General features: G+C 33.7%; 1 protein-coding gene and 1 long non-coding RNA gene across 5 annotated transcripts in view; one reads left to right on the top strand and one right to left on the bottom strand.

The window, feature by feature from the left end:
• The window catches only part of LOC143238463 (transmembrane 7 superfamily member 3-like), a 76,823-nt gene that overhangs the window by 2,318 nt on the left and 47,136 nt on the right, over window positions 1-27,369 (top strand). For 2 of the 4 annotated variants that reach the window (XR_013020589.1, XR_013020590.1), the window contains exons 2-10: window positions 7,302-7,646; window positions 8,595-8,872; window positions 10,620-10,803; window positions 12,241-12,327; window positions 14,149-14,229; window positions 15,199-15,351; window positions 15,651-15,748; window positions 19,755-19,917; window positions 20,539-21,637. Coding sequence is in view for 1 of the 4 variants with exons in the window: in XM_076478730.1 (XP_076334845.1) it covers window positions 7,302-7,646; window positions 8,595-8,872; window positions 10,620-10,803; window positions 12,241-12,327; window positions 14,149-14,229; window positions 15,199-15,351; window positions 15,651-15,748; window positions 19,755-19,917; window positions 20,539-20,870 (1,721 nt within the window). In the remaining 3 variants the exon portion in view is untranslated. Of the gene's footprint in view, window positions 1-7,301; window positions 7,647-8,594; window positions 8,873-10,619; window positions 10,804-12,240; window positions 12,328-14,148; window positions 14,230-15,198; window positions 15,352-15,650; window positions 15,749-19,754; window positions 19,918-20,538; window positions 26,036-27,369 lie in introns of those variants that run through there. The other 2 variants (XR_013020588.1, XM_076478730.1) reach the window with 2 other exon arrangements.
• LOC143238464 (uncharacterized) lies at window positions 14,248-17,730 on the bottom strand. The gene is made up of 3 exons (XR_013020591.1): window positions 17,510-17,730; window positions 15,898-16,035; window positions 14,248-14,646 (listed from the first exon to the last, which is right to left on the bottom strand). It is a non-coding gene; the product is annotated as an uncharacterized LOC143238464 (long non-coding RNA).

Genomic DNA, 27,369 nt, shown 5'->3' with positions numbered 1-27,369 from the left:
TTGTTGGACCACAAATAAAGAAGATCCTGGAATGCACAGAATTCTCCAAGAAGCTCAGTAGGAAGGAAAAAAACAACTTAAGGCAGCTTTGTCGCAGTTGTTCGGGGCTTCTTGGGCAATCACAAGGCCGAAAATTATGTGGAACTGGTTGAGGCTGTGGTGAAGAACTACGGCAAAATGGGCTGCAGGATGTCCCTGAAAGTCCATATCCTTGACGATCATCTTGATAAACTCAAAGAGAACATGGAATCATACTGAGAGGAGCAAGGCGAACGCTTCCACCAAGATATACTGGACTTTGAACGCCGCTACCAAGGAGCGTATGACGAAAGCATGATGGAAGACTACATTTGGGGGCTGATACGTGAAAGTGATTTACATTGCAGTCGCAAATCTCGAAAACTACTCACTTCTAAACATTTTTGTTCGTTTTGTATAACTTTAGTATAAATACATGTAAATCTTGATTCATATGTTGTTTTATTCAGACCTTATGTAAATGAAAATGTGCAAATTTGCCCCTTCTTACAGAGAAAATTTCATTATCCAGGCCACAAAAGCAAAGTTTGAAGGGAATAATGACCATTTTCTGTGCTTTTACAACATAAGCAATTAAGAAATAACACATACTATCCAGGAACAAATTTTTTGTTACATAGTGTTATTATTATTAGTTATCAGATGATACAACAGCCTATTACATTTTCTTACAAAGTGGATTAACCCAGAATCCATTCTAGTTCGTTTATATGTATTAGGTGAGCCCAGAACCTATCCTAATTCTTTTTCTGTATTAGGTGACCCAGCATCCATTCTGTTTTTTTACTTCTTTCATGAGTCCAGAACTCATTCTAATTGTTTTGTATTAGGCTAGCTCAGAATCAATTATAATTATTTTTACATATTATATGAGCCCAGAACCAATTTATTTTTATGTATTAGATGAGCGAAGAGCTTATTATAATTATTTTTGTGTAATAGATGAGTCCACAACTAGTTATAATTATTTTCATGTATTTGATGAGCCTAAAACCAATTCCAACTCTTTTTCATGTATTATATGAGTCCATTCTCCGTATTTATGTACTTGTTGAGTGTAAAGCTTATTTCCAGACTTTTCAGAAAGAGCTCGTAACCCATTGTTTCTCTTTCTCTTGTAATGTTCTTGTATCAGATGTGCTTATTGTTCATTCTCATTTTCTGTATGTATATACATCGGATCTCCCGCCACCGAAAGTTTACTTATGAGTAAATACCATACACACTATAAAGTATTTCCTGGGAAACAGTTATAGGTTAAAACTGACTCGTCAAATTTAGATGTGAAGAAATATGTTGTTTTTATCTGAACTATGCGATACTTGAGTAGAATGCTTTTAATTAACAGTTATTTTATAAAACAGTAGAAAGTATTATTGCTCTGAAAAATCCCGATACAAAAATAAATCTCAGCATATAGGGTGTTTTGGCTTGGCCCCCCGCTAGTACAGCGGTATATCTCCGGATTTACAACGCTAAAATCAGGGGTTCGATTCCCGTTGGTGGGCTGAGCAGATAGCCCTTTGTCGCTTTGCTATAAGAAAAAAACAAACAAACAGTTTTGACTTAAAAATTATGGTTATAATACATATATATAAACACACACTTCGTGAAATTAATGTAATAAGTTTGTTTGTTTTCTTATAACAAAGCCACATTGGTCTATCTGCTGAGTCCACCAAGGGGAATCGAACCCCTTGATTTTAGTATGTAATAAGAGTAAAGAATCAAGAAATTCTTTTTCAAAATTACAGCGATTGATGAATAAACTTCAAACATTTGTTCAACTAGTGATAACATATATTTTTCTGCTTTACGTCTTTTCTTAAGGTTTAATAAGTTTTTAGAATTCCAAATTTAATTAAGGGTAATTTAAGTATAAAAATAATTTTACTGAACTGTATAATTAGAATAATTACTGTAAAGATTCGTGTTTGTTTTTCTAAAAAAGAGAAACAATTGGGTTCACGTAATTTTGTTTAAGTGCGGGTAATAAACAAGAAAGTGAGACCAAACAATAAAAACAACTCGTGCACGCCCAAAGACCGAAATATGACCTCATTATTTTCTCATTACGCCTCAGAAGAAAAATGGAATTGGACTTATGTGTAAATGATCTAAGCTCCAGTATCAGAGACTTCTGTGATTTAGTGTAGATTTCTATAATTGTTGGTGGTTTGTTTGTTGTTAAACACAAAGCTACAAAAAGGGGCTATATGTACTCTATAATTTTCAACACTTACTAACGGGAAGTTACTACTTAGAACTTGCCATTACAGAAGTTTTATCTGGTTCTTTTGAACTGAAAAAAGGATGAAACTGTGTTGTGCATTAAGCAATATCTTGATTTGAACCGTGTTGTGTATTCAGCGATATCTCGATTTGAACCGTGCATTTTTCAATTAGTAGCCCAACTCGTTAACCATTAGGGCACGCTTCAGAATTTTACTTCATTGTTAGTTCTTTCAATCTGCTGTTTTATTTTTCGGTGCTCTAGGACTTTGCATGGAAATCAACAAAGAAAAACGAATAATGAAAAAACTGTGGTCCAAATGCCAGAAATGGGAAGCCTAAAAGTGTATTAAAATTACATATGTTGTTGTTGTCCACAAGTCCCTCTTAATCTGTTCGTAGTGAATTAACAATCAGAGGCATGTAAAAGTAACATTTCAGACCTACTTTTGTCTCTAACCTGTTACTGCCCAAGAGACCTTTCGTTTAATATCAGAACTTCTCACTTGCATTGAGCGAGAAGACACAAAATATTTTCAGAAACACTATTTGAATGTGCAATATAATATATTAAGATCTGCGGTTTAAGCGACAAAATGTTGATTTTACACGTAGTTGATTTTGAATTTGCAATAGACAAACTAAAAATAACGTAACGAAAAGACAAAAAACAACACTCCAGTTAATACGATTTTTATCAGAAATGTTAGACCTGTTAAGTGAAACAGTTGTTAATTTCTTCGTGTTGCCCTGTTTTTTTTCGTTGCTTCATAAGTCATTGTTAATTTGGTTTAGACAATGCCCTATTATCACAAGACTAATGAGATTGTTGTATAGGTCGTTACCTCATTGGACTATGACTCATCACACAACCGCTGATAAGAGCAGAGGATGTCAAGTTGGAATCATTGTTATACATAGCTGTTTGTTTGTTTGTTTTGGAATTTCGCACAAAGCTACTCGAGGGTAATCTGTGCTAGCCGTCTCTAATTTAGTAGTGTAAGACTAGAGGGAAGGCAGCTAGTCATCACCACCCACCGCCAACTCTTGGGCTACTCTTTTACCAACGAATAGTGGGATTGACCGTCACATTATAACGCCCCCACGGCTGAAAGGTCGAGCATGTTTGGCGCGACGGGGATGCGAACCCGCGACCCTCAGATTGCGAGTCGCACGCCTTAACACGCTTGGCCATGCCGGACCAAGAACTCGTCAATAACAGTCCTATTTTAAAAGGGCTATGGTGGAGTTTGTGTTGGTGGCCCAATCATTTGGGACGACAGGCCCACGCTTGATTAATTAATCCGAAACCGTATGAATACGCAACGTACTCTTTTCTTTTTTTAAATTAAATAAGAAACCATATAACCCGAGCAGTGCCTTATTGTACTGCACACAGTAGGATTCTGAAACCGAGTGTTTCAAAATATAAATCTTTCTGCAACCAAGAAATTTTACGTCATCTTAAACTCTGAAGTCCAAGGTCAGGTTAAAAAGAAATCTGTTTAACTTTACATTCTCGCGATGTGGTTCAATCATGTTATCGTATTTCCTTTTAGGCTTACAACTTTCTTAACTTTTACTGTGACATTGAATTTTGAAGTAAGATTATAAAAGCTCACTCATGTGTATCTTGGATATTTCTCAAGCTAATTGAGTTTAAATGTGTCAAAATGTTTAAATCACCCACATATATAAATCTTTCAATCTTCAAATATATAAATAATTCTTTAAATATGTGGAGCGACCTAGCAAGATAAAATATTAATTGTGACATATATAAGCCTTCATGAAAAAAATGTAAACGCAACCCCGGATTAACGCATGGGCTTACTGGGCTGAAGCACAGGCCCTCAAGCTATGACTATAAAAGTATTGCATGTGGTTCTTCTCTCTCGAGGGGGCCTCTATAAGTTGGAAAGCCTAGGGCCAATAACACTCTTAATCCGGTCTTGTGTTTACCTAAATATAATTAAAGTGTTTTAACTCATTTTCATCTCTCATATATCTTTTGCCGAAATTTTATGTTCATTGTTCAAACATTTTTTTTTATAAACGCGTAACGTCAACAGTATGACATTTTATGGATTAAATCCACTGTATGCTCGTTAGTGTGCTTATAATGTTTACATAACACAACGAGTCAGTTGAGTAAAACCATGATAACAAGTTTTCTGGTTTGCGTGTGAAAAGTTCGTTAATTTCACGCATGCCCGCGAGCTTTAGGTTTTAAAGATTCTACGCGTTCTTTATATCTATCTATCCATATACAAGTGCACATATTATTGTTACTCTGATTGACTGACGAACAGATATAAGTTTATCATCTTTAAGCAAGATATGCAATGATACAAACCTCACTAATATAAATTTTTAAGTATCAATAATTTATGAACAAACACTATCAATAGTGTCGGGTCCGGCATGGCCAGTTGTTTAGGGGCACGTGACTCGTAATGTAAGGGGTGCGGGTTCGAATACACCTCGTACAAAACATTCTTGCCATTTCAGTCGTGGGGGCTCTATAATGTTACGGTCAATCCCACTATTCGTTTGTAAAAGAGTAACTCAAAAGTTGGCGGTGGGAAGTGATGACTAAGTGCCGTCCCTCTAGTCTTAAAACTGCTAAATTATGGATGGCTAGCGCAGATAGGCCTCGTGTAGCTTTGCGTGAAATTTAAAAAGAAACAAGCAATCTTTGGGTGTTCGTGTTTTGGAATTTCGCACAAAGCTACTCGAGGGCTATCTGTGTCAGCCGTCCCTAATTTAGCAGTGTAAGACTAGAGGGAAGGCAGCTAGTCGTCACAACCCACCGCCAACTCTTGGGTTACTCTTTTACCAACGAATAGTGGGATTGACCGTCACATTATACGCCCCCACGGCTGGGAGGGCGAGCATGTTTAGCGCGACGCGGGCGCGAACCCGCGACCCTCGGATTACGAGTCGCACGCCTTACGCGCTTGGCCGGAGAAAATAGAATAATAAAACAACAACAATTTAGAAACACCCTAACTTTCTAGGGAAAATGTATTTGTAAATTATTAAGTTGTTAATCTTCTGAAAATCAAATGTACAACGCATTACAACCCTTTAGAATAACAAAATTTTGTATATAATAATACCTTTTCAATTAAGCGTTTAATTTCGCAACATGATCTTTAACGAGACTTTTGCTTTAGTTTTTGATTAGTGCCATCTAGTGTCAAATATTGATGTCATGTTCATATGTTAATTTTTTCGGTTTATCTTTTTATTAGTGCCAGCTGGTATCGAATATCGATGCTTGTTTCTTGATGACGAGTAACTCACTTGAAATAAAAATGATGCGTATCTCAGAATGACTGGTATGGGTATTAACACTTTTATTGATAAGCAGAGAACAACGTTTCGACCTTCCTCGGTCATCTTTAGGTTATTTTTTGTTAACGTTGTTCTCTGCTTATCAATAAAAGTGTTAATACCCATACCAGTCATTCTGAGATACAATGCTTGTTTCACATATAACTGATTTCTTCGTGAGATGGTCATAATAATTAACCTTGAAAAATATGTTAAAAGCTCAATATGTGTGTGTTTCGCAAGAAAAAAATAAAATATGCAAAGTTTAACATCAAAAATGTGTCTCTATATAGACATTTTACAATATATGTTGTGCCTCTATATACACATTTTACAATAGATGTTGTTTGTTATTAACCACAAAGCTATATGGAGGGCTATCTGTGCCGTGCCCCCCACGAGTATCACAAACCGATTTCTAGCTGTGTAAGTCCGCAGACATACTGCTCTGCCACGGGGGGAAGGGGGGTGCTTTTGCAATAGAAACAAAACATTTCACTGGACATCCTATATTGCAGCATCATATATTGATAAGCAGAGAACAGTGTTTCGACCTTCCTAAGTCATCTTCAGGTTAAGAAATAGAGAGTTTGAATGTGCTTTGATTTTGCGTTTGTTTATAGTTGTTTCCCTACTTAATATCTGGGTGTTTTCTATGGTCATGTTGTGTTTATCTTTCCAGGTAGAATTGAAACACCTCAAAACAGTATCTTAAACAACTTTTTCAAATAATTTTCACACAAAACTATCAACATAATTTCATAGAAATCTAAAAAAAAAAACCTCACACAAAAATATATTAATTCTATAAACAACTTAAAACAAGACAACAACATCAAAATTCTAAAAGTAGATAAAGGCAATACTATAGTTATAATGAACATGTGTTCGTCAACAGTCAGTTGCAAGTTCTCTCTTTGTTAACCTGAAGATGATTTGGGAAAGTCGAAACATTGTTCTCAGCTTATCAATAAAAGTGACAATACTCATGCCATCTGTTCTGAGATATAATGTTATTTGAAGTGGGTTTCTCGTCATCAAGGAATATCCTATATGGCTCATCGATAACACTGAAGACTTGAAACGTTAAATGACGAAGCCCATTGTGTAGCATTCCGCTTAAAACAAACAGGCCCTTAATATCCTAAAGTTTATAACTTCGGAACTTTTTATGTAATAGCAATGTTTACTCAGCAACATAATAACAAAATTAAGGTATTAATGTTATGAAACGCTTGAAGGTTTCTACGTTAAGGGTGTTTTTACCAAAATAAGAATAAGAGTTGATGGTTGAATTGTTTAGTTATATTTAGTTAAGTTTATGATCTGTTATTTATTAAATGTATATTTTGTGGTATACACTTAAAGAAGAACCTGGTTATAGATTCTTAAAAGTTGCTCCGAAACCTAAAACATGTAATATTGTCATGGAGACTGTATAATAATAAATCAAAATGCACACCACTTGAAGAAGACCAGGTTATAGAGATTCTGAAATGCTTCCCCGAAACCTAAAACATGTAATATTGTCATGGAGACTGTATAATAATAAATCAAAATATACAACACTGTCAACATGTTCAAATCACTGCAAATATTTTTGAATTATGGATAGTTTTATGAACAAGTTCTGCTGATGTTAGAGTAAGTCCATTTCGTATAGATAACAATGGTTATTCTTTTAATTTTAGACAGTGCAAGACAAGTCAGGGATATGGCACCGGTGGTCATTTCATTCACTAGTCACTTTGAAGGTGTTCGACTTCATTTACCAGAGAATAGTAGAACCGCACTCGAAGTTAGCAACGTAGAATCTTCGGTTCGTTTTCTCGTTTTTGAAGCTCATACTCAAAAATACAGTTTGATAATTTCAAGTAAAGCGGACCTGAGAGAAAGCGGGCAGTCGGCAAATGGAAGTGATGTGGGATTGGTGTCAATTTTAAATCGTTACGAATCACACGTGAAGATGTGGTTATACAACATAAATTCGGAAGAGATCACTGCCTTGGTCAACATTACTCCTTATCAAAGTAGAGGTGAGTGGTAAAGTAGTATAAATCATGATAAATAATTTATTATTGTATACAGGTAATTACTGAAAAACCAATAAATAACGTTACTGGGATTTCCTGTGTCTTCTTATGAATTATAGTAAAGCTAATTGAAATAAAATAATAATGATAATGAATTAATAATAAGTGTTAAAATGAAACAAATGGTATTGTATTATTATTATAAATATCAAACCTGTAAGTGTCTTAAATAAGAATTATAATAATTTACTTGGTTCACACCTTTTCATTCGTACATGTCACTACTTCAGTTGGTGCTGAACAACTGTGTACGGGGTAATCTTATGTAATTTAATAAAGTTGATTATGAAAATAGGTGCTGAACAACTGTGTACGGGGTAATCTTATGTAATTTAATAAAGTTGATTATGAAAATAGGTGCTGAACAACTGTGTACGGGGTAATCTTATGTAATTTAATAAAGTTGATTATGAAAATATTTGTATGCATAAGAATCTTTTTGGTAAAATGGAATTCAGCATAAACTTACATGATATGGAGGACATAAATTTCAAGTTTCAGTTGGTGATAATATAAACACATAACACAGGAACTAAAGATCTGATAGAGAGAAAGGTTTGAAACATTTATATCTCGCAAAATAGTTTTTATCCAAATCCTTATCACATGTTTTGGTGTTCACTTTTCTTTTGATATAGCATTCGTTTTATCAGATTGTTAAACGTCTCCTAACTGTGGCTTATTATTGGATAATCCTTAATCTTTGCAATGGTTTTCCAACCATTTAAGAAAGGGGTAACAAAAAGAATCCACTTATTAACTTTATTATATCCAATTATTAACTTTGTTATACTTTTTTTTTATCACGAACTGAAAGACTTATTTTTGTGTTTCTGTCTGATCTGAAGCTATAAATATAACAAATACATTATATGTGTCTATTACTGACAGCTCCCGTTCCTGGTGGTTGTAACATGGAATTTCCAGCACAAATCTCCCCATTTCTCCGAATTTACTCATCGTCAGTTCATACAAGAGTTGAATTTCAACATGCACGTGTTACCGACACTCGTGTCCAGCCTTTGATATCATGTGATCGCAGTATATTTATACTGTCTTATGACTTGTATGTGCATTTTCTACCAGAAAATGACTTTAGTGAAATGTCCTATCTAAACGGAATCCAGGCCATGATATCGTTAGCTAACGTCAAGAAATATGGAACTAAAGTTAGTACAGTTATTACCTATTTAAAAATGTGGGAACATTTCTTTATGGCTTCAATACATTAATGACTTTTAATTGAGTTTAACTCACTTAATTTATACACTCCATACATGTTTAAAGCTATTTTCGTATAAATACATCAAACACCTGAGAAACACAAAACAGATTTCAGGAAAAGGCACTTGTTTTGGACTTTTATTATATTTAAAGGTAAAAAAGTACATGTGAACCTTTTGAGCTTTTTTCATAGTTTGTGGTACACACTGGAATGATTTAGACATTTTGTCAATAAAGTTAGAGAACAAAACAATATAAAGTGACCTTTTAAATTATCTTCCTTTATTTCAGTCATTGTAACTTCACCAGAGCTAATAGTATAATAAGAGTTTCGTAACACTATACCCCCTTTCATCCCCCATTTCGTACCAGAGCTAATAGTATAATAAGAGTTTCGTAACACTATACCCCCTTTCATCCTCCATTTTCGTACCAGAGCTAATAGTGTAATAAGAGTTTCGTAACACTATATCCCCTTTCATCCTCCATTTTCGTACCAGAGCTAATAGTGTAATAAGAGTTTCGTAACACTATACCTCCTTTCATCCCCCATTTTCGTATCTTTAATACAAAGAACTTTCCCAAGTCGGATAAAGTTACTTGGTATGAAAAAGAGAATAATGTTTCGAATATTTTTCTTTATTCGGTGGTCCGATTTATTGTTGTCCCATAATTCAACACACGTGAATAAAGGTTATTTTTTTAGGGTTACTACATGCAGTTGAAAATCACAGCAGGTTTGGCTATCGTTTGTCTGCAAGCTGCTATTTTTATCATGCACTGTGATGTACAGTGACCCTTCTTACAATGCAGATATTAAAGATTCACCCCCCCATATCAATAAGAAAAAACAACAATTAAATACCATTTGTCCTCTTTTGACCTTTTCTCCAGTTCAAGCCGATAACGATATTAAAAAAATACCAATAGTTCTGAAGATAAACATCTGATTAGAAACAAAATTTTCTAATTTTTTAAAGTAGTATGGCGTACCTATTTTAGAAAATGCAACAAAATTCAGGTCACTTTTCTATATATTAATGGTATTTCGTTTTAACTCAAAATCAGCTTTGTAAGGTGACGAATCAGTATATGTTGATATCATCTTTGTAAGGTGACGAATCAGTATATGTTGATATCAGCTTTGTAAGGTGACGAATCAGTATATGTTGATATCAGCTTTGTAAGGTGACGAATCAGTATATGTTGATGTTGTCTTTTTTGCTATTGTTCATCTTTTTTTTAGTTTGAGGTTTGGAAAACGACCGCTTAACATTTTACGGTTTGATTACTTTCTACACTATAGACAAACGAATAATGCCCGGCATGGCCAAGCGCGTTAAGGCGTGCGACTCGTAATCCAAGGGTCGCGGGTTCTCATCCCCGTCGCGCCAAACATGCTCGCCCTTTCAGCCGTGGGAGGTTACAATGTGACGGTCAATCCCACTATTCGTTGGGAAAAAAGTAGCCCAAGAGATGGCGGTGGGTGGTGATGACTAGCTGCCTTCCCTCTAGTCTTACACTGCAAAATTAGGGACGGCTAGCACAGATAGCCCTCGAATAGCTTTGTGCGAAATTCAAAACAGACAAACGAATAAATAAAACGTAAAGTGAAAGCTTAGTATTGTTAAGTATTAACTTTGATGGTTAATACTTAATATACTCAATACATTAGTTCTGTTCTTGCTACAGGTAAAAACCTTCAACCAAAGTCCTAAAACACGAGTAATATTACTCTCCTACCCAGGCCAAGGTGTGATCTACAATGTGCTTGTTAGATACACGAGGGATAACGAACTTTACGAAGCTGTGTACGTGCCTGGATCAACATATGGGTGTAGTTTTCATTCTGAGGTGGACGGTTGTGGTCAGTTAAGTAAGTTTTAGCTTTATTATGTGATGTTGCATAAGGTTTTCTAAGGTCAATCAATAATCTAGCAGATTTCTCTAAACTTTCTCAGTATAATCCAACGTCTAAGTGAATGTTTTGCTCAATGCTTAAAATGTTTATGCTCTACTCTTTAATGGATCAGTGCTGCGTGTTCAAAAATACTGAAAACAGAAGTATAACTCTCTAACAATTATATGGGAAATACACTGAAAACAGAAGTATAACTCTCTAACAATTATATAGGGAATACACTGAAAACAGAAGTATAACTCTCTAACAATTATATAGGGAATACACTGAAAACAGAAGTATAACTCTCTAACAATTATATGGGAAATACACTGAAAACAGAAGTATAACTCTCTAACAATTATATGGGGAATACACTGAAAACAGAAGTATAACTCTCTAACAATTATATGGGAAATACACTGAAAACAGAAGTTTAACTCTCTAACAATTATATGGGAAATACAACAGCTTCAAACACATTTCTTCTGACAGATCTTCTGGACATCGATAAATTATCTATTTCACAATATCAGATTTCCATACCATGTTGTTATATGTTCTCGAAGTTTAAGTGTTTATAACATGACATTTCGATATCAAGTAGCCATATGTTTTTGAAGTTTAACGCTTTTATGGTACGATATTTCAATACCTAAAAGTTATATGTTCTTAAAGTTTAACGCTTTTATATACAATATTTCAACACATAAAAGTTATATGTTCCTGAAGTTTAACGTTTTGATAATATGATATTTCAATACCTAAAAGGTATATGTTCTTGAAGCTTAACGCTTTTATGATACGATATTCCAAGACCTAAAAATTATATATTCTTAAAGTTTAACGCTTTTATATATGTAAAAATGGCTCGTTTATGTTTGCTTCTTTATAAATAAACGCAAAATTAAAGAAGTCTTACTTATACAACAACTCAAGCCCAAAATAAACCAATACAAAGGAACACCTTTATACCTATATTAAAAATAATATAATAAATAAGAATAATAAAATAAATAATATAAAAGTATATATTCAAAAATTTAAGCACGTCCTCTACATTCCGACACTCAGTTACACAACCCCTTTCAAACATGTGGTCAACTTCCGGTCAATTACCTCATTCTTTCTTTGTGAACCTGACGATGACCGAAGAAGGTCGAAACGTTGTTCGCTCCTCTACGTAAAATATTTTCTCAACCCAAACGAGCCGTTTTACATATATATTTTTCTCTACAAGTGGGTTTTCTCGTCATCACAGATTTAACGCTTTTATAATACAATATTTAAATACCTAAAAGTTATATGTTCTTGAAGTTTAACGCTTTTATAATACAATATTTCAATATCTAGAAGTTATATATTCTTGAAGTATATTTTTATGTATATAAAGTGCTTTCCCTCTTTCATAAGCTGGAGATTTGGCCATGGTTTTAGCTATCGTAATGGCTATCGTTGGATTATTTATATGTTTCCGGGGGCACCGTTTCTTCAAAACAGGTAATATCAATTTCAGTAACTATTTTACGTGTTCTCTGATATTGTTTATACAGCTTGCTTTACGTAGTATAAAAATTGTGTGTTACCAATGATTGTAGAAGAGTCAACCTGCTTTAGTTGATTTCATGCCGTTAGACATATTAACACCCAACTCGGGTATCGAACCCCATTTTCCAACTTTATTAGCTGATGTATCAGGGGAGTCAACATTAAGAAGCCTAAAGCGTTGGTAGGAAGATGAAAATATTAAGACAGATTCATGAATACATTTGCAAGTAAAACTTCTACATCATCTGAGTTTATAGCTATGACAGACCAACAGCATGAAATTTCATTCTGGGCACATAAGAAACAAACTTATTAACGTTTTGTGGCAAAATAATTACTAGAAATTCCATGGGGGTGAGGGCTAGCTCAATTATTTTTTTTTCAAGTATTCTACAAACAACAATAAAATAAAGCTAAATTCCAAGAAGAAATCAGTAAGAAACTACGACAAAATTTCAACACGAAGTATTTAGATGGTGACGTGTAATTATTTGACTTTATAGTAACGTTTTGACTTTATAGTAACGTTTTGACTTTATAGTAACGTTTTGACTTTATAACAACGTTTTGGCTTTATAGTAACGTTTTGACTTTATAACAACGTTTTGACTTTATAGTAACGTTTTGACTTTATAACAACGTTTTGGCTTTATAGTAACGTTTTGACTTTATAACAACGTTTTGACTTTATAACAACGTTTTGGCTTTATAGTAACGTTTTGACTTTATAACAACGTTTTGACTTTATAGTAACGTTTTGACTTTATAGTAACGTTTTGACTTTATAATAACGTTTTGACTTTATAACAACGTTTTGGCTTTATAGTAACGTTTTGACTTTATAATAACGTTTTGACTTTATAACAACGTTTTGGCTTTATAGTAACGTTTTGACTTTATAACAACGTTTTGACTTTATAGTAACGTTTTGACTTTATAGTAACGTTTTGACTTGATAATAACAAAACAATGGCAGCACTATTTTTAAAATCTGATAAAAACAACAAGAAATCCCAGTAGAATTTTGAAAATTTGAAAACAAATCTTAGTAGATCCAGAAAAGTGTCGCAAAGGAATTCAGAGTTGCGAAGCTGTTTTGCTTACAATGCTAAAAACCGGGTTTCGATACCCACGGTGGATAGAGCACAAATAGCCCATTGTGTAGTTTTATGCTTAATTCAAAACAACACAACAACGAAGCTGTTTTGACGAAACGCATTCCCCCCAAAAAAACAAACAAACAAACAACAACAACAACACTTTAAACGCTTTTGTTGGTATCTTTTGTTCACTAGACCATCGCTTTTAGCTCCCTAGTGACACAGCTGCTTGTTTGCGGACTTGTAACAACAGAAACCGAGTTTCGATATCCGTGGTGAGAAGAGCACAGATAACTCATGGTGTAGCTTTACGATTAACTTCAAACAAACAAACATAAAACCTATTGCCTGAATTCACCGACACAAACTTATGGATATACGTGTTTAATATGATCCTTTATTTGTAGTTAAGCACAAAGGTCTATCTGTGCTCTGCCCAAAGCCCGGTTTCAAGCAGTAAAGTTTGGAGACATGCCGCTGTGGGGTTTGCTTAATATGAGATAGGAGTCTCTCTGACTAGTACCTTTTAACCTTTTAATTACTACATATTTCTACTGTTTGTTCCTTTGAGCTTGTACTACAGTATCTGATATTTTCTATATGTATGAATGTGCGTTATGTTATTAAAAATTAATCGATATAATCATTAATAACTTTATTGTGTGGTTTTCAGAAATGATGTATTTTGGTTTTCTGGCTTCCGCGTTCCTCACTTTTGTTCTTCTGACGAGATTCACCGAAATTGGAATTACGGGTAAGAAAGAACAAAACGAAACATGATACGTTTATTTATTAAACCTAATATTACCTGTAAACAAAACGAAACATGATACGTTTATTTATTAAACCTAATATTACTTGTAAACAAAACGAAACATGATACGTTTATTTATTAAACCTAATATTACCTGTAAACAAAACGAAACATGATACGTTTATTTATTAAACCTAATATTACCTGTAAACAAAACGAAACATGATACGTTTATTTATTAAACCTAATATTACTTGTAAACACTTTCTTGTTCCAGAATTTTACATTCCGTTTTTGGGTAATTTTTCAATTCACGTGTTCTGCAGTCATTCCTCGCAAATCGTTAAACATATAAACATCACTGATCCTCTACTTAGCATTACAATCTCAAGCTGATCACTGCAATGGTTGTGTGAACTGAAATATAAAACCACAAACAGTATAAATGATTGAATATATCTCTTCTTTGTTCAGACTGTAAGCTATTCAAACTTGTACCAAACCCAGGACTGTGTTCTGTTGTTTAACTGTGAAATAATCTAAACATTAAGAATCAACTTGATTAATAAGATAACGAGATGTTCTTTAATATTTTTGTTTCAGCTCATTGACTATTTATTTGTATTTCAAGCTAAGTTAAAGTAGAAATCGATAGCTTTACTTAGCATGTTTCCCATTCTTTAAATATTTGACATTAAAATTCCAATTTATCACGAGTCATAACAATATTCTATAAAAATAAAAAGACAGGTAATATTCTTAGTTATAAATTATTTCAGTTTTAATTGAATTCCTAAGTTAGGAAGAATACAACACTATTTATGTTCTTATGTTTTAAACAAAACTGATAGAAATACTTTTTTCTAAAAACAAAACCAAGCTAATGTTTACATAGGAAATTAGTTTTAGTGTATGTATATATGTACACTATATATATATATAAATTACATCACTATATTTTTCTTCAAGGTCGCAACATTCTTACGGTTATTTTAGGGATTATGGGCGGGCTTTTGTGGGTTGCCATCTGGTGGATTTTTGGTGTACCAGTGATCTCCATGTTATTAGTCGGGCTTGTAATTGGATTTCTGTTGACATCTGTGGTGTTTTTCACACCAGTTGGTAAGAACTCATAATTTAATTTTCTTTAAGCTGTATCAGTTAATTTGCGTCTAATATTTGTTTTTCGTAAGAGTTAACGATTGTAATTTGTAATAAAATTTATAATTATTTGCGCATTTAACCTCAAAATGTAAAACATAGGAAATGTTAATTTTAGTTGTATTTATCACTTAAATATATAAAGAATAATACTTCGTAATATCTCTTGAATAAAAATATTGCTTTTAGTTTAGTGTATTGAAACGTTATGTAACGACAACGCTTTACATTCGTAAACTTTTATTGTACTTATATTTCAGGAAACGTAGAACTTTTGAGAGACGATTTCAGCTACTGGCTTATATTTTCATGTGGGATTTTGTTCATTCCAATAATGTCTCTACTATTTCAAAAACTGGTAAATATATTTATTTTATGACTCTCACCTTCTAAATAAGCTAAGAATAAAATCATATAGTTAGGTCAAACTTTGAGGTAGTTTGTCGCATAGGTATGTTAATTATCTGTTGGATATGTTACATTAGGAAAAATAAAAATAAAACTTACGATAGCAAGCTCAACTGTTATGAAAAGTTATATTCATCGCTATTGGATTTTTCAATAGAAAGATGAGAGCCTCCCAGTGTCCCAGCGGTAGATACCCGTGGTGGGCAGAGCACAGATAGCCCAGTGTGTAGCTTTGTCCTTAATTACAAACAAACAAAAAAGATGAGTGTCGTCTCTGAAGCGATGTATCTGTAATCTTAATGGTTTAGAACGCTAAATTTTTGTCCTATCTCTCCGATGAGCCATTTCTATTGTGCCCATGTAACGTAACTCGAATTGAGCCGTTGGGTGTAATACCATTTAATATAATCATCAGTTAACATTGTTTTCGTTGGTATTTAAATAATAATGAGAATAAAGAAACTAGGTTCATTTAAAATTTGTTTATCTCATGATCAAATTAATTTCGATCAAAATCTCTTTAAGTTTTAAGATAAAGCTTAATAAACGTAACTCGATTACAATAAAAACTAAGTAACTAACAGTTGAGGAGAAATAAAATATTTGGAGCTAGTTTCAATGAACAATTAGCTATTATTTAACCTCACTTAAACCTTACAGTTTTTAATAGTGATATTACCTATGGTTACCACCCACCTATTGACCGTTATTATAAGTGTTTTCAAGTGTTTTCGGGTGTTCGTTTTTAAATAAGATTTGACAAGCTACATCATTTTTTGTCCAGCAAAGACAGTTTAGCTTGTAATTGACAAATGATAGTCTGTTAAACAACTTTAAAATAAAATAAACTTCTTGTACAATAACTGCATATAAAATCACCAGGTTTTAATTTGCGAATTACTCTGTCTAAGAGTGTCGCTATATTTTTCTTATCATATTAAAAGTTTTTGTCTTCTTTATAAAGTAAATTTTTTCAACATGTTTCTTGGAAACACTAAATTGTAAAGTCGTAGGAGAGTTAATACAGTTAAACATTTTAAAAACGAGTTGGTTAAAAACTATTGTCCTGTTTCTCAGTATTTAATAACACCTTCAATATTATTATGGATGTTTCACGCAGAGCCTTCGAGGTGAACAAACAATAACTATATTGAGCAATTACTACCTAGTTCAGAGCGACACCTGTTGAGAAAATCTTGGAGAACTGATCTACACAAGTGACGCAGGTGTTAAAGTACAACGTTTTGAAATCAGTGATGTCGAGAAAAACCCACTTGTAGAGAAAAATGTATGTGTAAAAACGGCTCGTTTGGGTTGAGAAAATATTTTACGTAGAAGGTCGAAACGTTGTTCGCTCCTCTACGTAAAATATTTTTTCAACCCAAACGAGCCGTTTTTACGTATATAATGTTTTGAAATATTTTGTAAGTTTATCTTGGTTAGGTCAGCTTGCACCGGTTTTTGTGTTTATATGTAGTCTGGGAGAACTGATGTGGTTGATTACAACAACAAAATCACACAGTTACCAGAAGGCCGCCATTACAAATAATAAAAAAAAATCAAAGATTAACTCACAGAAAAGACAATTAAATGTTAGACAAACTTAAATGCTGAGACGTAAACAATGAAAACCCTACCAAGAACTAAATAACCAGCGGCAACTGTCCTCAACAGTTTTGTGTATTACCTAAGATTAACATATCCGACATACCTCTGAAACCGACCGTCGATGCCGTAGACTCACCTTGACATCACTTAACTACTTTTGTTTTGGTACCTGTCTGATCACCAATACGGAGTAATATTGAACTCAGTGTATTTCACTGAACAACTAATAAACATACGGGACTGGCATGGCCTAGCGCGTTAAGGCGTGCGCTTCGTAATCTGAGGGCGCGGGTTCGCGCCCGAGTCGCGCCAAAACATGCTTCGCCCTCCCAGCCGTGGAGGCGTTATAATGTTACGGTCAATCCCACTATTCGTTCCCTTCCCTTTAGTCTTACACTGCAAAATTAGGGACGGTTAGCACAGATAGCCCTCGAGAAGCTTTGTGCGAAATTAAAAAAACAACAACAACCAAACTAAACGTACATTTCAGATTCCAGAATGTTTTCTTCAGTTTTGATGTTTACAGATACATTCCAGTTGCAGAAAGCTTCCATATCAACAGAAAATACGTTGAATGATAATTTTACATAGGGAACTGACGTAAAAATAGAAGCTATTATGAAACTATCAACAGTTTGTCTGCAGTCCACATACTTTAAATACGACAATGACTTATTTGAACAAACATACGACCTTGCCATTGAATAACTATTCTCTTCAGTTTTAACAGACATTTCCAAGGAAGATTTTGAACAAAAAATCTTTTTCTCTACCAATAAGAAATCCAACTTGTACACGATACGTTGACGAAATATTTGTTACCTAATTCCATAGTCATGAAAACTTACTAGCCAGCTTTCTTAGAACATTTTAACTCCATAGATAACAAAATCCAGAAACACAGAACAACAACAACCTTTGATATTTTTATTTCACTGACAGATAATTACGTTTCCAGTGTTACAATCTTCCTTCTTTCAAAGGCCTTATTTTTTTAAGTACTTGAACAATATAACTGAAAACATTTGTAACGCTAACTCCGTAAAAACCGAACGCCGACATATCCTATTGTATTTTCAACAACACTCTCCTGGTTTTATCACCAATAACTTGAATAATCTAAAAACTGACGCAACAGACAAGAAAAATATGTCAAACACTAGTTACTTCGTGTTCGTGTAAAACTTATGAACGAAGATAAAACGTGTAGTCGAAAAAAACCTTCAAACTTAATGTCCGTTGACAATGTTACAGAATACTAAACTAATCAAAACAACAGACATAAAAACGTCGTGATCCTGTAAACAGACGTGCGGTAAAGAAACTGGAAGATCCTTTGTGTCAAGGTTAAAAGAATAACCACTGAATTTTTCTATGGCGGAACCTGCCATGTTACAAACACATGAGTTTGTGGATACTGTTGTTCAGCACATCACTCGATCCACCAGTCACGTTAAAAGATCTACCGAACAAACATGTCACGCCTATCCCAACCTACATTGATAGTATATACTCCTCACCGAAAGCTGATCCAAGCTGAACAGAATAAAAAAGATGAACATTTTTCGTAATGTTATTCTTTCTACCTGTGCTACTCTTGTACATTAGCCCTCCAAGACGTTTCCACGTGTGTCACTTTGATCTGGACAGTTGTTGTCCATTGCACTTTTGTTTTCCGTTTCTAGTTTTAATTATAGAAATCGGGAAAAATGGAGATAGACAAGCTAAGTAACTACTCAGAATCGTTAAATACGACCAAACACATTTTTAAACAAGTTATAAAATTAGCAGATAAAACAGAAATTGGTTAAAGATGCACATTTTTAAACTGTGTTATTGACTACGTTCTAAAGGACCTGACAAAAGTTATTCTGATTATGTTGGTCTTTAGTATATACGTGGAGGTTCTATATTAAAATGCTGGAAAAATGCATTAACGTGCTGTAACAATTGAATAATGATAAACCCATATTATGAGCTTTGTAATGTTCTCCGCTGGTCCAGCGGTAAGTCTACGTATTTACAAAGCTAAAATCAGTGGTTTGATTCCCCTCGATGGACTCCACAGATAGTTCGATGTAGCTTTGTTATAAGAAAACACGCACAGCTTTGTAATAAAACGGTTTGAAATTGAAAAAAAAACCACTTTTGTACCGATTTTTAAGAAATATTTCTGTTCACCCTAAAGCAAAAACCAGTGTGAATCACCCATTTTGACTTCATAACCATGTAAAAATTCAAATAATTAAAAAGAAATTCTGTTAATAGATTATCTAGATTCAGTATATTCGCATAACATTTCTGAAAGAGTATTGTTGGAGTTGATTTCTGATCTTATTCTTCTATAGCTCAGTATCGTTGGATCGTCTATAATGGGAGGATATGCTTTCATAGTTGTCATTGATCGATATATTGGGACGACATTGTCGTACATCATACTGAATGTTGTCAAGCGTGCAGTCAGAGACGATTTGTCGTATGCTTTCAACAGTTACCCATTTCAAACGAACGGTTTGTACACGATGTATTTATAAGTAACGTTATGGTTTTAATTTTAAGTACTTGTTAATAATTGGTAAAGAATGTATGATTTCATCTGAGCCATTAAAAATTAAATATTTAATAAAAATAACAACGAGGACAATGATGTATGAGCTCCGAGTTTTAAACTTAAAGTGCTTTAAATTGTCCCCGATATTTTATAGAATCGATTCAATATATAATCAGAAACTAAGAGTTATTCATATCAGGATTTAACATTTAATCTTATGATTTGAGGCTGAAAGTATCCAAGGTTCGCGTCCCTTTTAATCAAAATCTGTTTCTGCACTTTAGAGTCGTAGGTGCTTTACAAAGTGATGGTTGAATTCCACTATTCAAATAGAATGTTTTTGTGTGGTACTGTTGATCAGCTGCCTTCCTTTCAGTCTGTCAGTTCAAAATTAGAGACAGGTAACGCAACTAACCTCTGTTTTAGCTTCGCATGAATATCTGAAACGAACAAACATTTGACTTTGAAGGGTAGGGAAGAACAAGAAAATATTGACATTCTGTCATAGTCCTTTACATAAAATTAATTTGGGAGATATTACATGTTTTCTTCAAAATAAAAGGCACTTTATTCATTCCTAGATATAATTTTGTCCATCACGTGGGGATTTCTGGCAGTATTTGGCATCTGTTTCCAGCTCTATACAGAAAAAGGAAGGTCATCTTTTCCTCCTGCACCTTACGCCGCCTGGAGGCTAAATCGACAACTCAGACCGCAAGAGCGGGGCTATGAAAATGCTATAATTGGACCATTCCAACCAACTGCGCCTCCTGGTGATATGCTTGACGGTACTCGTGCGCGTACCAGAAATGATGCCAACTATCACATTGAGGACTCAGAAGAGGAGCCTTTGCTAAGAGACACAGAACACTCACAATCCATGACTCAATATCAAAGCTGTGGTCGTTCTTAAATTTAAGTCTATATCTAATAACGATTTACACACACACACACATATATGTTACCAAACTGTGTGAATATTGTTTTAACGAGCTGAAAATACTTGAAAGAGCTTTAATTATACTTGCATATTTCTATATTTTATTTGTTTAGATTTATATTTATTTGTTTGATATGTTACATATATCAAAAAATCCATATACTTATTGTTTAAAGTTGAAGAATTTTGAGAGCTTTATATCATTATGATTTTTTAGATTATGATCCATTCTTCAGAGTCGAAAGAAAATTTCTGATCTTAAGTTTTCTACAAAGTGTTCTGGATATGAATATGTTAAATTAAAACCATATCTTGGTTTGTTTAGATATCTCTCTGAAGTGACTTACATCGTTGTAAAATTTTTCGAGTTACTTGTTACTAATTTTTTCTCAGGATATTGCGATGAACAAATACCAAAGATCTTTTGAATAATTTGTACAAATAATATACATGATTGTATGTGCGTGTCATCTATAATTCTATATTTGGCTATATTTGTTTCAGTGTCTTATTTCACGTGCGTGTGACCTGTAATTCTGTATTTGGCTTGTTTATCTCAGTGTCTCTGATGTCACATACGTGCTATATATCATGCAGTATTTGGTCTGTTTGTCCCACTGTCTCTGATTTTATGTACGTGGTGCATTCATCAATCCGTCTCTACTCAATTTGTAGAATAGCATAAAAAGAAATGTATTCTTGCTTTTGACATTCTAAAGTTCCCCTCTATTCAGAAAATTGTGAGTACAAAATTTTAAGTTTCTTATAATTTTCAAAGTTGAATGACGACATAATTTGAAAAATATGATGTCGCGAAGGAACTCATGAATAACATCGAACTTTTTACAGTTCATTTGTCTAACTATTCGTATAGGATCTGATATTATACGATGTTTTCTTTTATAAACATTGTATGAATTCGTAGTCTTTTTCATAACTTATCTCTCATAACTATATTGCAATATTTAAGAAGTCATAAAGCGTCATTATTATAGGGGAACGAGAATTGACTTAAAATCGCCCCTTGGTGGATCAGCGCTAAAATATTGAGGCTCATTTCCACTAGTAAAAAGAGCGAAAATGACCCATGATGTAGCTTTGAACTTCAAAACCGATTTAGTGACTTGTTAAAATCGATAAAAGTTTTTCATTTTGTTCAATAAAATTAAATAGGTTAAATGTGTTTAGAATTCAATTACATTTTCCAGGTGGCCTCAGTAGTTCGCACGCCGTACTGTGTATAATTATTATTATTACTTTTTCTTAATTGGTGGTAATTGGACGCGAATAATTATCGTCCTTCGCATTTGGGGAAGTAAGTCTGTTATAGGAGTGACGGTCAAATCTAAATTCTCCATTTGGTCTGACAAGAGTCGTGTCGCGTTGTTTGTTTTGGAATTACGCGCAAAGCTACACGAGGGCTATCTGCACTAGTCGTCCCTAATTCTGCAGTGTAAGACTAGAGAGAAGGCAGCTAGTCATCACCACCCACCGCCAACTCTTGGGCTACTCTTTTACCAACGAATAGTGGGATTGGTGTAGCGTGGACTGGCTACATTCCCTATTACTTCTAAATTAGAAACAGCTAGCAAAGACAGTCTCCGAGTAGCTTTTAAAGAAACTAAACACACAAACGAGCAAACATTTATATACACCCTTGTGCAAATTAATTGAAACAAGACGGGAAATTACGATTTTTTCAATTTTTTGCGTTTTTATTTCATGACGTCACAGTGTAGAATAACATTATACTTTCAGTAAAATGATGCTAAAACAATAAAGTAAGGCCCGGCATGGCCAAGCGTGTTAAGGCGTGCGACTCGTAATCTGAGGGTCGCGGGTTCGCATCCCCGTCGCGCCAAACATGCTCGCCCTTTCAGCCTTGGGAGCGTTATAATGTTACGGTCAATCCCACTATTCGTTGGTAAAAGAGTAGCCCAAGAGTTGGCGGTGGGTGGTGATGACTAGCTGCCTTCCCTCTAGTCTTACACTGCTAAATTAGGGACGGCTAGCACAGATAGCCCTCGAGTAGCTTTGTGCGAAATTCAAAAACAAAACAAACAAACAAAACATCAAAGTACGTAATACTGTTTTGATATATTTTACTAAAATCAAAAGGCAACATTGTTCATATAATTTTTATTTTAATTTTTAAGTTTTGTAGTTGAAACACGTGTAACCTGATATTTTAAATAAAAATTAAGCATATAGCTGCTTAGTACGTATTCTTGAAACCTTATATTATGAAAACACAAATCGCGGCAATAGAAAAATAGAAGGGAAGAGTTCAAGGTTTATTAAAAAGTCGATCTCACTTTATTTGGTGTTGCAAAGCCTTAGTTTATGTTGTGGTAATCATTTTTAGAAACGAATTCCAAAAGGTAAACTTTTTATCAGTTTGTTTCATCTTAATTTAGAATGAGAAACTTTACGAAGAAGAGTCTCTCACGAACGTGAAGTGAAAACTGTCTCATGAATAGACATACGAGTTTCCTGCCATTTCTACTGGCTTTTGTGAAAAGAATGGCTGAACACAGTCCTATTCTATTAATTCTTATTAATATATTTAAACACTTATCGCAAAAATAAACTGCAATTAGAACGTACTAATATTATCTCAAATTATTAACAGATGGCAGCACTACATGAAAATATATCAATTACTTAACCCTAATTTAGTTACATAAAATTAACTACGTACTATGTTAGTTATACTTATATGCATCAATCACCATTATCAAGTATCTACTGTAAATACATTATTATATGTTTAAATATTGATTCAAGTACAAAAATCTTTTTTGCAGTTGTTAAATTTTGATAGTCACACGATGAGACAGCGCTAAGTCCACGAACTCAGAACATAGAAAGCTAGGATTGTATTTCACGCGATTTTGCTTTTAAATAACCAAACTGAATTTTGTGTACTTGAGAATGGTAGCAGACATTATCGAAATGTCGTGCATATTAAAAATATTTATAATTCTTACAAAATGTGTAAGTTGTGAAAAATACTTATAATCAGTAAATAAACTGAAATAAGACTATAATTTGATTTTTTAATACGATAATAAATAAGCAGTTGTAACAGAGTTTTTTGTGCGACATTAATAATTTGTTAATACAACACCTGAAGAAAAATAACTAAAAAAAATATTTTTAGCGTTTATTAACTGAGTCTCACAAGTGATTTATTAATTTATGTAAACTGTAAACTTAAGGAAAGTAAATGCATTTGAAATATACAAAGGAATAGTTTGTTGTTTTATACTTAACCTTGTATTTGCAGAATACTTGAATTATTTCAAGGTAAAGCTATCAAAGTGACAGGAACACACATCTCTTGCTCCTTTTATATTTCCTGATTTGTATATTATTATAGAGTATCTGTAGCTCTACTCAGTACCACTGTCATAGTGCCATTGATTTGGTCTTCAGCGGCTGTTTACAGGCGCCTTCAAAGTACAAATAAACATTGGCCCTCCTTCTCATTCGTATTCTTTGTTCATCTCAGTCCTATATAAAATGAAATGTATTCAACAAACGTATTAAATTCTTTACTTAACATTGAGTGGAGAACGATTAAGTGGCCTGGCATGGCCAAGCGCGTAAGGCGTGCGACTTGTAATTCGAGGGTCGCGGGTTCGGGCCCGCGTCGCGCCAAACATGCTCGCCCTCCCAGCCGTGGGGGCGTTATAATGTTACGGTCTAATCCCACTATTCGTTGGTAAAAGAGTAGCCCAAGAGTTGGCGGTGGGTGGTGATGACTAGTTGCCTTCCCTCTAGTTTTACACTGCTAAATTAGGGACGGCTAGCACAGATAGCCCTCGAGTAGCTTTGTGCGAAATTCCAAAACAAACAAACAGAACGATTTAGAATGAACACGTGGCTCCTCATGGTCGCGAATTAAACTATTGGTAACGTATTCTTTACACATTATTTATCATCATGCAATATTTAAATCCAACATGATTTATTACTTGCCATGCATTGGCAAGAAGTTAAAGTACAGATAAAATACTGCACGTGTATCAACATGGAATGTTAACATTTTCCCTATTAAGTGCTAAAAAAGTTTTATTTTATTTTCCCTTTTCTTATTTTTATCTTTCAAAGCTCTACTCAAATAAGTGGTTGAATCTAGCAACCAAAATACATATTTTTCGTTTTTGTTCATTGGATTTAAGATTTTGACCAGCAGTGTGTATATATATATGGCCCGACATGGCCAGTTGGCTAAGGCGTTCTACTCATAATCTAAGGGTTGTAGGTTCGAATCCCTGTCGCACCAAATATACTCGCCCTTTCAGCCGTGGGGCGTTATAATGTGACGATCAATCCAACTATTTGTTGTTAAAAGAGTAGCCCAAGATTTGGCAGTGGGTGGTGATGACTAGCTGTCCTCACTCTAGTCTGATACTGCTAAATTAGGGACTGATAGCGCAGATAGCCCTTGAGTAGCTTTGCTTAAATTAAACAGGCTTGAAGTGCTGTGAATAAATCCAAGAATTTCAGATTGATTTCTTGAATGAAAACAAGAACAAAATAAATCGATGAAACAATTGAAGTTCCGTTAAGTTCAACCTACGCTTGTTTTCTGTTTTTATTTTATGTTCTTTCTTTGAATTCTTGAAAAATAGTGATGCATTCAGAGATCTGACTCACAAGTGCAAATACCTTCAGAGAACTCATGTATAGAATTTGTTTGACAGCGATGCTTTGTTTAAAGATTAAGAGATAGATTAGGCTACCTAAATTTGCTTTGAAAAACTTCGGTCACTGCTGTGTTTACACTTTCACTTAATGATTAGCCATTAACTGTTTGGTTGATAAAAAAAATCCAGTCTAGCTTAATGAATTAATCATGTGGAGTAGAACAGCCAAATATTACATGATTATTTGTTCGTTTGCACGTACCTTTCTCTATTTTTTTTTTTTTTTTACCCACATGCACCAGATCAACATTGGTTCATCAGATTAAATTTCATTTAGTCTAAGTATTACATCGTTTTGGAAAGTTATACTGTAAACATCTAAAATTCATGAAAGTTTCTTCACGAATATCGTTAAAAATGTTTGTTTTATCGAGTAAAGTTTATCATGTGTAAACATGACCCTATTAAAATGTTCTCATCTCATCTGATGTCCAATGTCTAAGTTGGAAAATTGTTATTCGTTCGTTAACAATAACTGTGGCATTACATTTCATTAAAAGTTGCTATAACTTTAATTACACCATTAACCCAGTAAACAAAAACGTCTGGTATACATTATTATACCTCAGTCTTAGTGTGATGTAATACCACACTTAATATGAACTAAATTATTTTAATGCGATTATTTTAAATATAAAATCAGACCACGTGTGTCTATCACAGTTCTCTCGATTCTAAACAATCTAGTCCAGAAAGGACAAATTATTAATTTTTACAAATTGCGTTTATAAGAAGTTTGCTATGAAACACCAGTTTTTAAAATTTGCTCATGAGTCACAAATGGTAGCTAGCGCAACAATCATATGCAAAGTTAAGTGCTCGCAATTAACCGAATTACTTATTTATTATAGCTTACAAAACCATTATCCAAATACTATTTGGTGAAACTCTTTTATTCAGAAAACATTCTATTGTACATTCTAAACAGGTGATGTTAAAAACAGATAGCTCTCGAGTAGCTTTGCGCTAAATTAAAAAAACAAACAAAAACAATTTACACATGTTACTTTTATCTCATATTTGCCAAAGGCGAATTCCTAAAAAACGAACACTAAATTTCTTTACCAATTATATGTATTAAAACCATAGTATATCTGTATAGAATGCAGCAATACAAATGCAGAAAATAACATTAATAAATGTTAAATTAAAAAAACCTATCGTAATTGAAAAAATAGCACCACCTTCAGTCAACACCTTGAACTACCAAGATATCTATATTGGACTGTGAAGCAATGTCCGGTCATGTGACTTCTTTGTTCTATACTGCATATATATATATATACACATACTCATGTATTATTTACATTATTATTTATTTCCATCAGGTTAACTACTTGTACCTGAGGATAATGAAATATAATCGAAACGTCGTGCATTTATAATAACATGTTTGCACTTCTCGGTCAAACCGTCTTAAAATTTTATGTTCCTGAGTCTTGTTCAAACTCTGGTTAATAAAAAAAAAATACTTATATTCGATTTATTCATGAAGTTTAATTCTGAGGGCTCCCCTCACATAATTTATATTCCTAAACGTTTTGTGATATATACCTGTACGAGTTACGGAAATAAGGTTCATGGCAGCACTTAAGGGGATCTATTACTTCACTATTACTTTACTATTACTTTACTCTTGATCACGCAGTAAAAATAAAAACAAAAATAAAATGCAGCGAATTAAAACCTCATTAATAATTTTTATTTTCTATAAAACAGTGAATAACATTGTACATGTTCACACGTGTAAACTGGTG

The sequence above is a fragment of the Tachypleus tridentatus genome, chromosome 13, assembly GCF_004210375.1.
Source record: "Tachypleus tridentatus isolate NWPU-2018 chromosome 13, ASM421037v1, whole genome shotgun sequence".
NCBI classification, from domain to species: Eukaryota; Metazoa; Arthropoda; class Merostomata; order Xiphosura; family Limulidae; genus Tachypleus; species Tachypleus tridentatus.
The sequence above is the reverse complement of the archived record's forward strand: the minus strand, read 5'-3'. Positions and strand labels throughout refer to the sequence as shown.